At 45.7% G+C, this 14,646-nt stretch overlaps 1 protein-coding gene across 2 annotated transcripts in view; it reads left to right on the top strand.

Moving 5' to 3' along the window:
- The window catches only part of ttc28 (tetratricopeptide repeat domain 28), a 104,672-nt gene extending 90,070 nt beyond the window's left edge, over positions 1 to 14,602 (top strand). The window contains exons 18-35 of one of the 2 annotated variants that reach the window (XM_068706418.1): positions 170 to 279; positions 1,000 to 1,129; positions 1,348 to 1,575; positions 1,855 to 2,029; positions 4,334 to 4,462; positions 5,541 to 5,685; positions 5,815 to 5,994; positions 6,181 to 6,731; positions 6,806 to 7,053; positions 7,973 to 8,097; positions 8,511 to 8,588; positions 8,686 to 8,845; positions 8,962 to 9,038; positions 10,013 to 10,036; positions 10,182 to 10,311; positions 10,936 to 11,043; positions 11,262 to 11,940; positions 12,540 to 14,602. In XM_068706418.1, coding sequence (XP_068562519.1) covers positions 170 to 279; positions 1,000 to 1,129; positions 1,348 to 1,575; positions 1,855 to 2,029; positions 4,334 to 4,462; positions 5,541 to 5,685; positions 5,815 to 5,994; positions 6,181 to 6,731; positions 6,806 to 7,053; positions 7,973 to 8,097; positions 8,511 to 8,588; positions 8,686 to 8,845; positions 8,962 to 9,038; positions 10,013 to 10,036; positions 10,182 to 10,311; positions 10,936 to 11,043; positions 11,262 to 11,940; positions 12,540 to 13,536 — 4,274 coding nt within the window. In that variant the 3' untranslated portion in view covers positions 13,537 to 14,602. The remainder of the gene's footprint in view (positions 1 to 169; positions 280 to 999; positions 1,130 to 1,347; positions 1,576 to 1,854; positions 2,030 to 4,333; positions 4,463 to 5,540; positions 5,686 to 5,814; positions 5,995 to 6,180; positions 6,732 to 6,805; positions 7,054 to 7,972; positions 8,098 to 8,510; positions 8,589 to 8,685; positions 8,846 to 8,961; positions 9,039 to 10,012; positions 10,037 to 10,181; positions 10,312 to 10,935; positions 11,044 to 11,261; positions 11,941 to 12,539) is intronic. The other variant, XM_068706419.1, reaches the window with a different exon arrangement.
- The last annotated feature ends 44 nt before the right edge of the window (positions 14,603 to 14,646 follow it).

Below are 14,646 nucleotides of genomic sequence, written 5' to 3'. Positions count from 1 at the left end.
CAGTTATGAGTGTCAGAGAGAGGATTCTCACATCAGCAGCGTCTAATCTCCTCTTCCTCCTCCTCCTCCTTCTCTTCCTCCTCTTCCTCTTCTTCCTCCTCCTCTTCTTCTTCTTCTTCTTCTTCTTCTTCTTCTTCTTCTTCTTCTTCCTCCTCCTCCTCCTCTTCAGGTCTGCGTCTGTCAGAGCAGTTGGGTCGGAGGGAAGATGAAGCAAAGATTCGTCATCGCCTCGGTCTTTCTCTGTGGGCCGGAGGAAACCTGGAGGAGGCGCAGCACCAGGTGTGTGTGTGTGTGTGTGTGTGTGTGTGTGTGTGTGTGTGTGTGCATGTGTGTGTGTGTGTGTGTGTGTGTGTGCGCATGTGTGTGTGTGTGTGTGTGTGTGTGTGTGTGTGTGTGTGTGTGTGTGTGTGTGTGTGCATAGCTACAGTGGAATATAACTTTTAAAGTTTGAGGTATTTGTACTTAACTTGAGTATTCAGATTTGTTCCATCTCAGAGGTACATATTGTACTTTTTACTCTACTACATCTCAGAGGTACATATTGTACTTTATACTGTACTACATCTCAGAGGTACATATTGTACTTTTTACTGTACTACATCTTAGAGGTTCTGAAGTGGGCCATTCTGCATAATAAGTAGTTTTACTTTTGAGTATATTTTAATGCTAATACTTTTGTTGATTTGTTGAATATAAATTTGAATGCAGGAGTATTTTTACACTGCGGTGTCGCTACCTTTACTGAGTACAAGATCTGAGTACTTTCTCCATCAGTTATAGTATCTGAACCAGTGGTGGACAAAGTACGAGAGACGCTCGACATCCCAGTACTTCAGATTGTGTATTTGTACTGCCCTCCAGTGGTTGTTAATGTAACAGCATGCTGTCTCTCAGGTTTGAAGTCATGACAATAGTTCAGCTTTGACACATACAGTATGTGTGTGTATTCTACAGTTTAGTGTGTATCGGTATCAGTGTGTTTGTGTCTGTGTGTTTCAGTTGTACAGAGCGTCCGTGTTGTTCGAGGCGATTCGTCACGAGACGCAGCACAGCACCGACTGCAAGCTCTCTCTGTTCGACCTGCAGACCAGCTCGTACCAGGCCCTCCAGAGAGTCCTCGTCAGCCTCGGTGAACCAACCCCCCTCCCCTTATTTCTGTTCAGCCAACAAGCATCCGTTCACATTGTTCACTTTCCTTCACTTCACTACCTCACGAAATTACATATGAAACATTCTCGCTTTTTAATCCTGAGTTCATTATGCCAGTCCTGTCTGCAGCTCGTCCTCTCTCCCCTCACCCTCTCAACCTTCTGTTCCTCGTCGTTCATCTTCCGCGTTGCGTTCCAGGTCGGCACGACGAGGCGCTGGCCATCGCGGAGCGAGGCCGGACGCGAGCCTTCGCCGACCTCCTGGTGGAACGGCAGAAAGGGAGTCAGCACGCGGCGGCCTCGGACCCCTACGTCCCCGTCACCGTGGAGAACATCCTGGAGACGGTCAACGGGCAGAGGGCCCTGGTCCTCTACTATTCTCTGGCTGGAGGTTTTCTGTACAGCTGGCTGATATCTCCAGGGACAGGTCCACACACACACACACACACACACACACACACACACACACACACACACACACACACACACACACAGTGTTACAACAAACACTGCAGCTTCTAACACCCTCTCTCTACTCAGGCGTTAGACTTTTAGCCTCGTTAATAATTCAAATATATCCCAAAATCTGCCCTGCATACAGAGTTTGGAGCAATTTTCCATCGACACTGTGTTTTACAAACTGCACGACCAGATTTAAAGGATCCTTTTTCTAATTCACTCATTCACTCATGATCTTCCTGAACAGGTATTGTGAAGTTCAACGAGGTGTATCTGGGAGAAGCCGGACTGGAGGAGTTCCAGGATGCTGGTAGTGGTGATGGGAGTCCGCAGGGAGGAGGAGGAGGAGGAGGTCCTCTGTCTCTGGATCAGTACATCAGCAACGCCAGGGAGGCTCTCGGAGTGGACAGCCATTACAGCAGGTTTTTACTTCTTCTTTTTTCTCTTAGTTATCACACTCGTCCAAATATTCACCAAATTTCCGTTCAAGACAAATTTCCACCCTGGTGGACGATAAAGGAGTGCATTTACACAAGTACTGGACTACAAATTTGAGGTACTTGTACCTGAGTCTTTTCTTTTTGTGACACTTTCGACTTTTATTTCACTACATTTATCCGACGGCTTTAGTTTCTTTTCAGAAGAAGACTTTTGCATTTAAAACATACGAAGAGTTAATAGACGTGATGTTTTGTTTCAAAGTAAAAACCCAACCGTAAATATGAGTAGAGCTGAAGTAATTAGTCGATTGACAAATTCTTTGGAAACTATCGTGATAATCGTTTGTAATTTTTCATGTTAAAAACATTTGATGGTTCAAGATTTCCTGCTTTTTGCTTTAATAATGTTAATGAATTAATATAATGTAGAAGAACAGTCACAGTTATATCACTTTAAATACATTTTACTGGTTATACTGACATACTTTAACTGGAACAGAGTATTTTTACAGAGATGTAGTAGTACTTTTACTGAAGTAAAGGATCTGAATACTTCCTCTACTACTGCTAATGATTAGCATCGTCATAGTGAACATGTAGAGCGTCACACAGCAGCTAGCGTTCAAACACAAGAGGAGGAGCAGAAGAAGATGGAGGAGCTCCACTCCGCATGTCATCCGTCTTCCTTTCCTTCGGCTCTCCGCTGCCATATATTCTTACAGTCAATTATCCCGCCCGCAAATTTCGGGCCTCGGTCGGCAACCGCCGGACGACGGCTTTTGTAAATCACTACCACGTGTCGTTGTGTCAGCAAATGTTCCCCCACACAAACCTCTCAACTTTCTGTGGAAACCGCTGCAGTGGGGATTCTGCAGCCAGCAGCCATTCATTGTGCGCGTGTGTGTGTGTGTGTGTGTGTGTGTGTGTGTGTGTGTGTGTGTGTGTGTGTGTGTGTGGGTGTGTGGGTGTGTGGCGAGCCTCCCTCCGTTTACGTTGTGATGGTTATGAATCCTGCTCATCCACAGCGTGACAAGTATTTGCACATCTGCACCGTTTAAAAATGGACTTTAACTCTCCTCTAGCATGTAGAAACTGCTACTTCGACACAAATCAAATCTCCCCCGAGCCGCGAAAAAAGTGCAGCCGCGAGGATTCCATAAAAAGTAATGGTGTCTGCTAATGGCGAGTTGTGAGAGCCATCAGTTCGCTGCATGAAGCTGTGAGTGCTGTGATCAATGGCTGTAAAGAGAGCCGTCGTATCTCTTGGAGAGCGATAAACATCACACGTTGACCCGCTTTCTGCATCCTGTTTTATCCTCAAAAAATGAAAATGTGTCCTGATGTTTATGTCAGAGGTGTGGACTCGAGTCACAGATTTAATGACTTTAAACTCGACTTGATAAATTCAATAAAGACTTCACACCACTTGGACTTTAACACCAATGACTTGTGACTTCACTTGAGCCATTTGTCTTGAAAATTCTAGATTTAAAAAAAAAGTGTGCCATGAATTAATCAGCATCCGGTCAAGTTTCAGGAGAGAACCATGAAGAGCTAACGTTACGTTAGTGAGCGCCAGTTGGAAAAACATTATACCAAAGCAAATTTTTATTCAAAGACAAAAACTACGTGGTGGTCAACAGAAGAGGAAATGCAGTGTGAAGAAAGTTACAGACGGAGACATTACATTTGGAGAAGAGCGCATTATGACTTGTTTAGGAATCAAACAGTTTAGGACAAAGAGTTGAGACTGACTTGTGACTTATGACTATTAGCTCGTGGTGGCTAATGTTAGCACACGTTAGATAAATACTGCTGTGCTGTGGTGGAATATAACTAAGTACAACACCTCAAGTTGCGAACTTAAGTATACATTTGAGGTACTTTCTCTTTACTTGAGTATTTCCATTTGATGCTACTTTATACTTAGAGTCCACTACATTCGTCTGGCAGCTTTGGTTACTTTACAGATTCCGATCATTCATACAAAAATATAGACAAACTAGTAAATTCTGATGTATTATTACAGGTTAAGCTTTCCAGCAGTATACCGAGTAGTTAAAAGTAGTAACTCTGTATATATGTATATGTATATATATGTATATATATATATATATATATATATATATATATATATATACACATATACATATTATAACAATGAAGAAAACAACCTGTTGTTGTTGCCAGATGTCTGAATGAAGTAAACCTCTACTTTAAATACTGAGTTCCATGTTACTGCTGTATTACTGTGATAATCCTCCTCTCTTGCCGTCCACTTCACAGAGTTTGCTCCAGCAGTGAGACAGAAAGTGAAGCCGGAGATCTGTTGGAGCAAAACTTTGAGGAGCTGACGTCGGCCACCGACCCCACGGGATACCTCCGCATGGTGTCCCGAAATAACCTCTTCAACAGGTAGGACTTTGGGTTTTTTTTGTTCAGGCTTTCATGTTCCCCAGAGGATGAACCCCACTTACTTTGGTGATCCTCTGACTTTTCCTCTCGATCCACCAGCAGGTTGATATTTGTGGTTTTGGGTAAAATATCTCATCAACTATTGGATGGAATGCCGTGAAATTTAGCTCACAAAAAAAGTATTGTCCAACACTTTGGTTTATAAACCAATTACCTGCAGAACTGCCAACATTACAACCATCCTCATCTGTACTTTGTGTTAAGTGCTGGTTGTCCAAACTACGGCCTGCAGGCCAACTGCGGCCAGCTTATCGTTATGAAATGGCCCGCTGTGAGTTTTTTAAATATACTCTAATATGGCCTTAGCATTTTATTGATAATGTACATTTCATACTTTAAACACTAGATATCGACAGAATTTAGTGAAATTATCTCTGTCTTTAACCTGTTGGAACAGAAACCAGTATTTTATCATTTCTGCTGTTCTAACTGTACTTATTCACAGATAAAAAAAGTTATTATAAAAGTTATAAAAGTATTGAATTCATTTTTCATTGAAGCAGATACAGAAATACGTTTTGTAATATGTAGACACACCAGTAAAGAACTGTAATGTTTAAAGTGTTTAGTAGTGTTGTTTAGTTACTTTAGTAGTTACTTTAAAGCACATTCAGGTTTTCTGGTCTAGAAACACACATTTTCTTGTAACTGGTTGAAAACTACACATTCACTATTGTTTGACATGTGACTCCTTATATTATTCTGTATGTATATATACATATATATATGTATATATATATATATGTGTAAAAGCAGTTTGTCCCCCTCTTGTTTAATGCTAACTGTCTACTGTTTGCATGATAGGTGTGTTAACGTGGTAAACATTGTACCTGCTAATAAGCATGTTAGCATTTAGCTCAAAGCCCCGCTGTGCTTTAGCCTCACAGAGACTGCAGACTCTCATTGTCATTGAACTGCTTATCAAACAGTGTGTGTGTGTGTGTGTGTGTGTGTGTGTGTGTGTGTGTGTGTGTGTGTGTGTGTGTGTGTGTGTGTATCTGATGTGTGTGGTGAACAGAAGCTGTCAGAGCATGACGAGTCTGTACAGCGCCACAGTGTCTCCAGTGAAGGACGGCTTGTCGTCTCCACCGTACCGACCGAGTAACATCAGCAAACCTCCTCTACGAGCCCTTTATGACTTACTCATAGCGCCGATGGAAGGGGTGTGTATTATATATATTATATATTATATATATTATATATTATATATATCAGACTGCATCTCTGCTTTTCATTTCTTCTACATTTTTTAACTTAACCTCTGTGTCTGTTTTTTTTTGTTGTGTCTCCAGGGCCTGATGCACAGCAGTGGACCCGTGGGTCGACACAGACAGCTGGTGTTGGTGCTGGAGGGGGAGTTGTACCTCATCCCGTTTGCCTTGCTCAAAGGCAGCTCCTCCAACGAGTACCTGTATGAAAGGTTCAGCCTCATCTCTGTTCCTTCTTTAGGCAGCCTGGGAGCCACGATCAAGGTAGGAGAATGTATGAAGATCTTAGAGCGTAACAGTGATGTGATGAGTATGTTTTATTAGCAACATTAAGACAACAATTGGTTTTTGTATTAACAGTTTTCCTGAAAATGTATGTAGAAAGCTTCAGAACATAGAGAGGGATGAAAGTGTAAAGTTTGGTGTATGTACTGTGTTCTTATATTTTAGAGTCATCCTCGCCGCGGTGGTCCCTTACTGTGCTCAGACGGAGGCTCGGTGGCTGCGGTGGTCGGGGCTCCCCGCCTGCCCCCCTCTGTGATGGACCGCTGGCTGTGGGGCCCCTTGCCCTCAGCCCAAGACGAAGCTCTGTGGCTGGGCGAACAGATGGGATGTCACGCCCTGACCGGAGCCAGCGCCACGAAGGAGCGCGTGCTCGCGGCCCTGAGTCAGGCGGAGTGCGTCCACTTTGCCACTCACGTGTCCTGGAAACTCGCCGCCTTGGTGCTCGCCCCCAGCCAGGAGCACGGCGCGGGGGAGGGGGCCGCCGGGCGACCCAGGGAGAGGTCACCGTGCGGGGGGTCGGACGGAAAGATCAAGGGCTCGCTCCAGAAGAGCCACAGCAGCCCGGAGAGTCTCAGAGGGGCGGACGAAGCCAGCGAGGACGGGGAAAGTGTGTGTGACGTGGAGAGTGTGTGTGACAGTCCGCCGCTTCACGACTTCCTCCTCACTGCTGCTGACATACTGGACCTGTGCTTGAGCGTCAAACTGGTGGTTCTGAGGTGATTATACACAGATTCAACGTTCCTCCAAAGCCCCGCGAGGCTCCAGCTGACCTCTGATCCCTTCCCCTCAGGTTGTACCCGGAGTCCAGCAGCAGGGCGACGGCTGACGGCGTGGTGGGTCTGACCCGAGCCTTCCTGGCCGCGGGGGTCCAGTGTGTGTGCGTCTCTCTGTGGCCCGTGCCCATAGCGGCCTCCAAACTCTTCACGCACACTTTCTACGCGGCGCTCCTCAACGGGACCAAAGCCAGCGCGGCTCTGACGGAGGCCATGAAGACTCTGCAGAGCAGCAAGCACTTCTCACACCCGTCCAACTGGGCCGGTGAGCGACCCAGTTTTCTCCATGAGTCTGAAAGTGTTGCTGAAAATGATCTTCCTTGAGCACTGAAAGGTTCCATGAACAAGCCAATCACACCGGCTTCGCATTTACCTCTTAAGAAATATGAAATGTTCCATTTGTCTCAGAAAAGCCGACACTCAGTGTCCACTTTCCTCCTTTTGGACTCCTCCTCCTGCGGCATGAACAGAAGCCTCCTCTGCTGCTCTTATTAGTACAGCACGACCCCCAGTGGACAAACAGGAATATCAGTGCATTTTATTGAAAAATGATAGTTAACGACTTCTCTGCAATATTCACACTTTGCAAAGTCATCCAGTGGTCCCGGGTGGACTCCGCTTCTGGGCCTCGAGCCATACGTTTGACACCCCTGATTTAAGCCTTTAGAAAAGTCCAGCTGTTGCTTTTCTACACCGCCGCTCTGCTTTATTTGGACAGTTTGGGTGATATCTGTTCAGATATATTCTATATTTTTGTTTCATGATGTAAAACAGTTTCAAAGGGATGCATGCAGCGCTTCAGTTAACTGCAGGCGGTGACACACGGTGTAACTTTAATGTAACTGTCCAGTGGCATGTGTCCCTCAAACCAAGATAGAAAGTTAACCGGATCTCAAAGTGAACTCGATCTAAATGCTCAAGGAAAATACGTGAATAAGACTTTATAATTCATTGTTATTCAACAACAATAACACGCTCATTCAATTATTTTAGAGTTGCAGAACTTTACATTTCTATCATTTCTTGAAAATGTGCAAGAAAACTACAGGAGGTTCCTTTAGTTGCCGAATTAATTGTTATTATTTTTATTATTATTATTTTTTATTTATTTTGTATTTATTTTGTATTTATTTTTTATTTATTTTGTATTTATTTTGTATTTTTATTTTTTTTTTTTCCCTCAGGCTACATGCTGGTGGGCAGCGACGTGAAGCTGAACAGCCCCATGTCTCTGGTTGGACAGGCCCTGGCTGAGATCCTGCAGCACTCAGAGAGAGCGAGGGACGCCCTCAGGGTCCTGCTGCACCTGGTGAGACTCCCTCACACAGTTTACATCCGTCATCACTCATTAATAATTCATATTTATTTTGATAATGTTTGGACTGTTGAAACAAAACAAATATTGTGGGAGGTGTCTCTTATTTTCTGAAAACAAAAAATCAATCGAATTGATTCCTCGAGCAAATAATCCAGAACCTTTTAAAATGCCACTTTATATCAAAACGGTTGCCAAACCTGACCCAGAATGAAGCTTCATTACCTCTAAATAACACAAGCGTCTGTTTACTATTTATTTTATTTATGATAAAAACACACAATGAGGAGTACAACGAGCGGTACCTGTGATACCTCTTTCTGCTCGTGAGGACCAGGACTGTTGATTTGGTGATTGACGATGAGACGGACCAGTCGGTGAAGTGTTTGATCTCTTTGTCTCTGCAGGTTGAGAAATCTCTGCAGCGCATCCAGAGCGGCCAGTGTAACCCGATGTACACATCTCAGCAGAGCGTCGAGAACAAGGTCTGCTCGTCCCTCCCTCCGTCTCTTCGTCTTCATAAGACGTCCTCTGTGTCCCCCCCGACTACTTCCCTACTAATGTGTCCTCTGTCCTCTGAAGGTTGGCGGCGTCCCCGGGTGGCAGGCGCTCCTGTCCGCGGTGGGTTTCCGGTTGGACTTCTCCGGCAGCGGCGCTGGTCTCCCCGCGGCGGTTTTCTTCCCCACCTCAGACCCCGGGGATCGACTGCAACAGTGCAGCACCACTCTGCAGTCTCTGCTCGGTAAGACCAGTCCCTCCAGGATCCAGACTCCATGAAGCATGCACCTCCAAAAAATAGTTATAAACATGCAAAAACATGTCATGGTGAAGATGTGAAACATCTGCTGGTCTCCTCAGGTCTCACTCCTCCGGCTCTGCAGGCTCTCTGTAAACTGGTCACAGTGTCCGAGGCCGGAGAACCGCTCATTCATAAGGTACCATGTTGTGTTCTAGTGGCACAGTTACTCATTCATAAGGTACCATGTTGAGTTCTAGTGGCACAGTTACTCATTCATACCAGTGGTGGAAGAAAGTACTCAGATCCTGTACTTAAGTACAAGTACCGGTACAACAACGTAGAATACTCCATTACTGGTAAAAGTCCTCCAGTTGTTATTTAAAGTTACTGTGAGGAACTTTTAACTGTTCCTGAACCAGTCTCAGTGTAGTCCTGATCCTCTATATGAACCAGTCTCAGTGTAGTCCTGATCCTCTATATGAACCAGTCTCAGTTTAGTCCTGATCCTCTATATGAACCAGTCTCAGTTTAGTCCTGATCCTCTATATGAACCAGTCTCAGTGTAGTCCTGATCCTCTATATGAACCAATCTCAGTGTAGTCCTGATCCTCTATATGAACCAGTCTCAGTGTAGTCCTGGTCCTCTATATGAACCAGTCTCAGTGTAGTCCTGATCCTCTATATGAACCAGTCTCAGTGTAGTCCTGATCCTCTATATGAACCAGTCTCAGTGTAGTCCTGATCCTCTTTATGAACCAGTCTCAGTATAGTCCTGATCCTCTATATGAACCAGTCTCAGTGTAGTCCTGATCCTCTATATGAACCAGTCTCAGTGTAGTCCTGATCCTCTATATGAACCAGTCTCAGTGTAGTCCTGATCCTCTATATGAACCAGTCTCAGTGTAGTCCTGATCCTCTATATGAACCAGTCTCAGTGTAGTCCTGATCCTCTATATGAACCAGTCTCAGTGTAGTCCTGATCCTCTATATGAACCAGTCTCAGTGTAGTCCTGATCCTCTATCAGCATGTGTGTAGCTGCTCGACGTCCTTATTCGTTAGTGGTAGCCCTCCATCACCCTGCATGGCCTCAGTGTGCAGTGACTCAAACCCAACGCTGCAATAAACCACTAAAGTTGTGTTTCCTCTTCTCTCTAACCCACCTCACAAAGGCGGTTAAAAGCATGGTGGGAATGGTAAGTGTTTCAGAGAGAGCGTGACACCCGTCAAACTGTTGTATTGTTATTTTGAAAGATGTGGCCGCTACAACCAAAAACAAGAGACAAACTCACTGCAGCATCACATAATCAACAGCACTGATGTATGCGTTCCCCTCCGAAGCTTCACCAGGTGCTGGTTCAGCTGCAGTCGGGCGACAAAGACCAGGACTTTTCTCTGGCTCCCATTCAAGTGTCCATAAGCGTGCAGCTCTGGAGGCTTCCGGGCTGCCACGAGTTCCTGGCGGCGCTCGGTGAGTCCTCAACAGATTAAAGCGAGTTTCACTCTTATTTTGAAAGGGAAACTGAGTAGGTAACAATACATTTATGATGATGAGTATTATGAATGAAAGCATATTGCTGCTTGGGATGAAAATATATATATATATATATATATATATATATATATATATATATATATATATATATATATATATATATATATATATATATATATATATATATCATATCTCAAACAGCATGACAAGAGTAAAAGTACTCAAATTGGCCTTTTAAAGAGTTTTATTTAAATGTACAAAACATTTCTGTTCGGAATACTTTATGAGTGGTTTCTTATAAGTTTCTCTCTCAAGGCTTTATCACTGGTCATTACATTTATTAATACTTTGTACTTCTTATCAAGCACAATTTTATGTAACCGGGTAGAAAAAAAAACATCCATTCTAGCTGTTTTTTAATTCATCAATAAAGAATGCTCCAATAGTTCAGCTATAGGTACTGGGAAAGTCCTGCAGGAGATCTGGGCCAAAATAAATGTATCAACAATTTACTAAAACTGTTTGAGTTTGAGGTTAAGCATCAAATAGAAGGTGCAGTACTTTGTAAATGTACTTGGTTTCATCCCGTCTCTCTCTCAGGATTCGACCTCTGTGAGGTGGGTCAGGAGGAGGTTCTGCTGAAGACCGGCAAGCAGGCCAGCAGGCGCATCATGCACTTCGCCCTCCAGTCTCTTCTGGCGCTCTTTGGTGAGAATAATGCAGACCTTTAATTTCCTGTTTCTTAAAACTTAATCTCTAATCTCTAAATTCACCAACAGTTGCCATTAGATAATGCCTCATTTGCATATTTAAACACAAGATTTCAGAAAACTTTTAAAACAAAAAACAATTGTTTTAATGTCAGTAATCAGCTGGAGAAGTTTCATGTTGATATTTCTGAGTTCATTTTTTGACCCTCCTCTCAGACTCCACGGAGCTTCCCAAGCGTCTGAGCATGGACAGCTCCTCGTCCCTGGAGTCTCTGTCCTCCTCCCAGTCCGCCTCCCAGCCTCACTCCTTACCCCTCTCCTTCGGCTGCTACCCGCCTCAGCCCTCCTCCTTCTTGCCCCCCGTCTGCCCGGACAACCTCTCCTGCGACGCCATCTCCGTCTACAGCCTCAGCTCGCTCGCCTCCTCCCTCAGCTTCCTGTCGCGACCCGAGCCCGCCGGCAGCGACATCATCAGCCAGCGCTCCCACCAGCACCAGCAGCAGCACCAGCAGGAGCCGGAGAGGCCTCGCGGCGGGGGGACGGGCCTCTACGCCTCGCACCGCTACTCGGGCGGCCTGTCGAGAGGTCGGCTGACCAATCACGGTGGAGGAGGAGGAGGAGGAGGAGGAGGAGGAGGAGGAGGAGAGGAAGAGGAGTACGAGGGGTTCTCCATTATAAGCAGCGAGCCGTTAGGGCGAGGGAGGAGGGAGTGTGACACGCTGCCTCTGCCTGCGGGACACCGACACGGCAGAGGCGGAGCCGGGAGAGGGTCGGCCGGGGCTCACGGGTACCCGGTTATGATCTCCTCCAAGGGGAGCATCAGCACGCCGACGTCCCCGATCAAAGCTCCTCCACCGCCGCTGAAAGTCCGCACCAGCCCCAAACCCAAAGAAATGTAAGTCTGTAGTTATTATGAGAAAGAAAGATGTGGTTCTTTAGAAAATACAGGGTCAAATAAAATATATATAAAATATAGAATAAAGTAAAGCAAGTTGACAGCAGTTTGGCACCAAAATACCAACTTTTAAAGGCAGAAAATAAGTGTGACCCCTGAAATAACTCCTCATCCATCACAGCTCTGTATCTCGTGACCTCTGATATTTTACACACTTTATCAAGTGATGATGGAACTGTTGTGACAGCGATGTGATGGTGTTTTAAGCTCTTTTGCAGCTCTTGTTCAGAATCAGAAACTGTATATTTGTAAGTACGTTACGCATACAATAAATAATTTGCTTAGTTTAACTGTATTAATATCTGTATCTTATTAAGTCTTTTTTTATCTATAAGAACCCTAAAATTCATGTTTTCCTGAAGCTAGTGAAAGAAAATAACTGTAACTGTTCTTTTGGACCACTGAAATACCTCCTCATGTATCTGTCTCTTATTATCCCTCTTAATATTTTACATATCAAGTGAGAATGAAACCGTTGTGACAGCTGTGTCATAGCATTTAAAGCTAATTTGCAGTTCTTGTTCTTGTTTTATTTCCAGCGCTGCTCTTCAGAGGACGGGGAAAGGGAAGGCGAGCAGCTCGGAGTCGGACCAGTCCAGCACGGAGACGGACAGCACGGTGAAGTCCCAGGAGGAGAGGACGGGGCCCGCGGGACAGCTGGACCCGCAGGAACTGGCCCAGAAGATCCTGGAGGAGACCCAGAGCCACATGCACGCCGTGGAGAGCCTGCAGAGGGCCAACAGCGTCAGGGGGACGACGCCGTCGACTCCTACGACTCCTACGACTCCTACGACCCCGACTTTGACTCCCGCCGGAGGAGCGCGAGGCTTTCGGCCCTCCGAGAGCAGCGCGTTCAGCCGGCCGCCCAGCAGAGCCGGCCTGAAGCCGTGCTCCTCGCCTCTCTTCTCCCTCTCTGCGTCAACGCCTCCCCCGACTCGACCGAAGCCTCCATCGCGCTCCTCGTCTCTGCAGAGGATCAGCAGCCCGGCTCCCTCCTCTCCCTCTTTGTCTCTCCCCGCCGTGTCCCCAGATGTGCACGTGCAGCTCAAACTGAGGTACCCCACCTCGCCGTACGCCGCCCACATCTCGCCCTCGCACTCTCCGGCCGACAGCGCCCCGTCGCCGGCCCTCTCCTACTCCTCCGCGGGATCCATCTCCGCCTCCTCCTCCAGCCCCGCAAACACCCCAGAACTCAACCGGTCCAAGCGGGACAGTAAAGTCCAGGCCGTGCATGACTTAAAGACCTTCTGGGCCAACAACGCGGGCCACAAACACGAGCTGCCCTGCAACGCCAGCTTACTCCGAGGTGGGAGTAACAAAAAGATGAGCACGGTTCAGAGGGACGTTTTGGGTTTGCTCAATCTCTCACCGAGACACGAGTCCGTCAGCAAAAACGCAGATGGATCGGAGAGCCGCAGAGGTCCCCAAAAACTGGAGGCCAGACCTCCTCCGGCTAAAGGAGGCGTCAAGCTCCCCTCTGGGAACGGATACAAGTTCCTCTCACCTGGACATTTCTTTCCTTCCTCCAAATGTTGAGAGGAGTCTTCTGTGTCTTTCTTGGTGTTTGTACTTTGACAGAGGCTGTCCATTTGTCAGCTAAATACTATCACGTTTTTTTTGTCTGTTTTTTTAAGCAATACCTGCTGATTTAAAAAAGAAAAGTACTGTTTCATACTGACTGATTTTACACATCGCTACTTTGTTTTGGTGAAGGGATGTTTTGAATGTGATGACTGTGCCTTCATTCTGGAGAGAGCTGGAAGGACCAGAGGACTCCTGGAGAGACTTGTTGAGGCTTTAATCTTTTCATGACTAGAGAGCATGTGTCTCCATGTCTCCATGAAGACTCTGTGTCTCGTATCTCCATGTCTCGTGTCTCCATGAAGACTCGGTGTCTCCATGAAGACTCGGTGTCTCGTGTCTCCATGAAGACTCTGTGTCTCATGTCTCCATGAAGACTCTGTGTCTCGTGTCTCCGTGTCTCGTGTCTCTGTGTCACCATGTCTCATGTATCATGTCTCCATGTCTTGTGTCTCCATGTCTCATGTCTCCATGCCTCCATGTCTCTGTGTCTCTGTGTTTCATGTCTCATGTCTCTGTGTCTCATATCTCATGTCTCTGTGTCTCTGTGTCTCATGTTTCCATGCCTCCATGTCTCTGTGTCTCCATGTCTCATGTCTCCGTGTCTCATGTCTCATGTATCATGTCTCATGTCTCCATGTCTCCATGATCTGTCCTCACAGTCTGCTGACTGAGAACGTTTCCTGTCCACCTGACTGCTCGCTATACGTTTGTGTGAGTCGACCTGAATTTGATTTATCGTGTATTAATTATTGTTAAACGTCACGATTGTTGTCGTTTATTTTGTAAAGTAAGCCGTGTTTTCCAGTCCTTATTACACATTTTATATAAAGACAATTAAAAGACGAGAGGAGAACATTTTGATATTTTTTATGGAGATTTGATTGTGTGATTGTCAGCATGGTACCTCTTGCTGTTCAGCGTCAGACTGACTTTATAATGTACAATTTTGCATCGGTGCCAGACTCCTATTTAGAGATATCTGAAGACGTGGACAAATAAAAATGTTCCTTTCCTTGTTTTTGTTTTCATAATCAATTCTCTTTCCACTCACGATGAACACAA

Source organism: Cebidichthys violaceus, unplaced genomic scaffold (assembly GCF_023349555.1).
Source record: "Cebidichthys violaceus isolate CVI_PGR_0920_01 unplaced genomic scaffold, fCebVio1.0.p SCAF_12, whole genome shotgun sequence".
NCBI classification, from domain to species: domain Eukaryota; kingdom Metazoa; phylum Chordata; class Actinopteri; order Perciformes; family Stichaeidae; genus Cebidichthys; species Cebidichthys violaceus.
The sequence above is the reverse complement of the archived record's forward strand: the minus strand, read 5'-3'. Positions and strand labels throughout refer to the sequence as shown.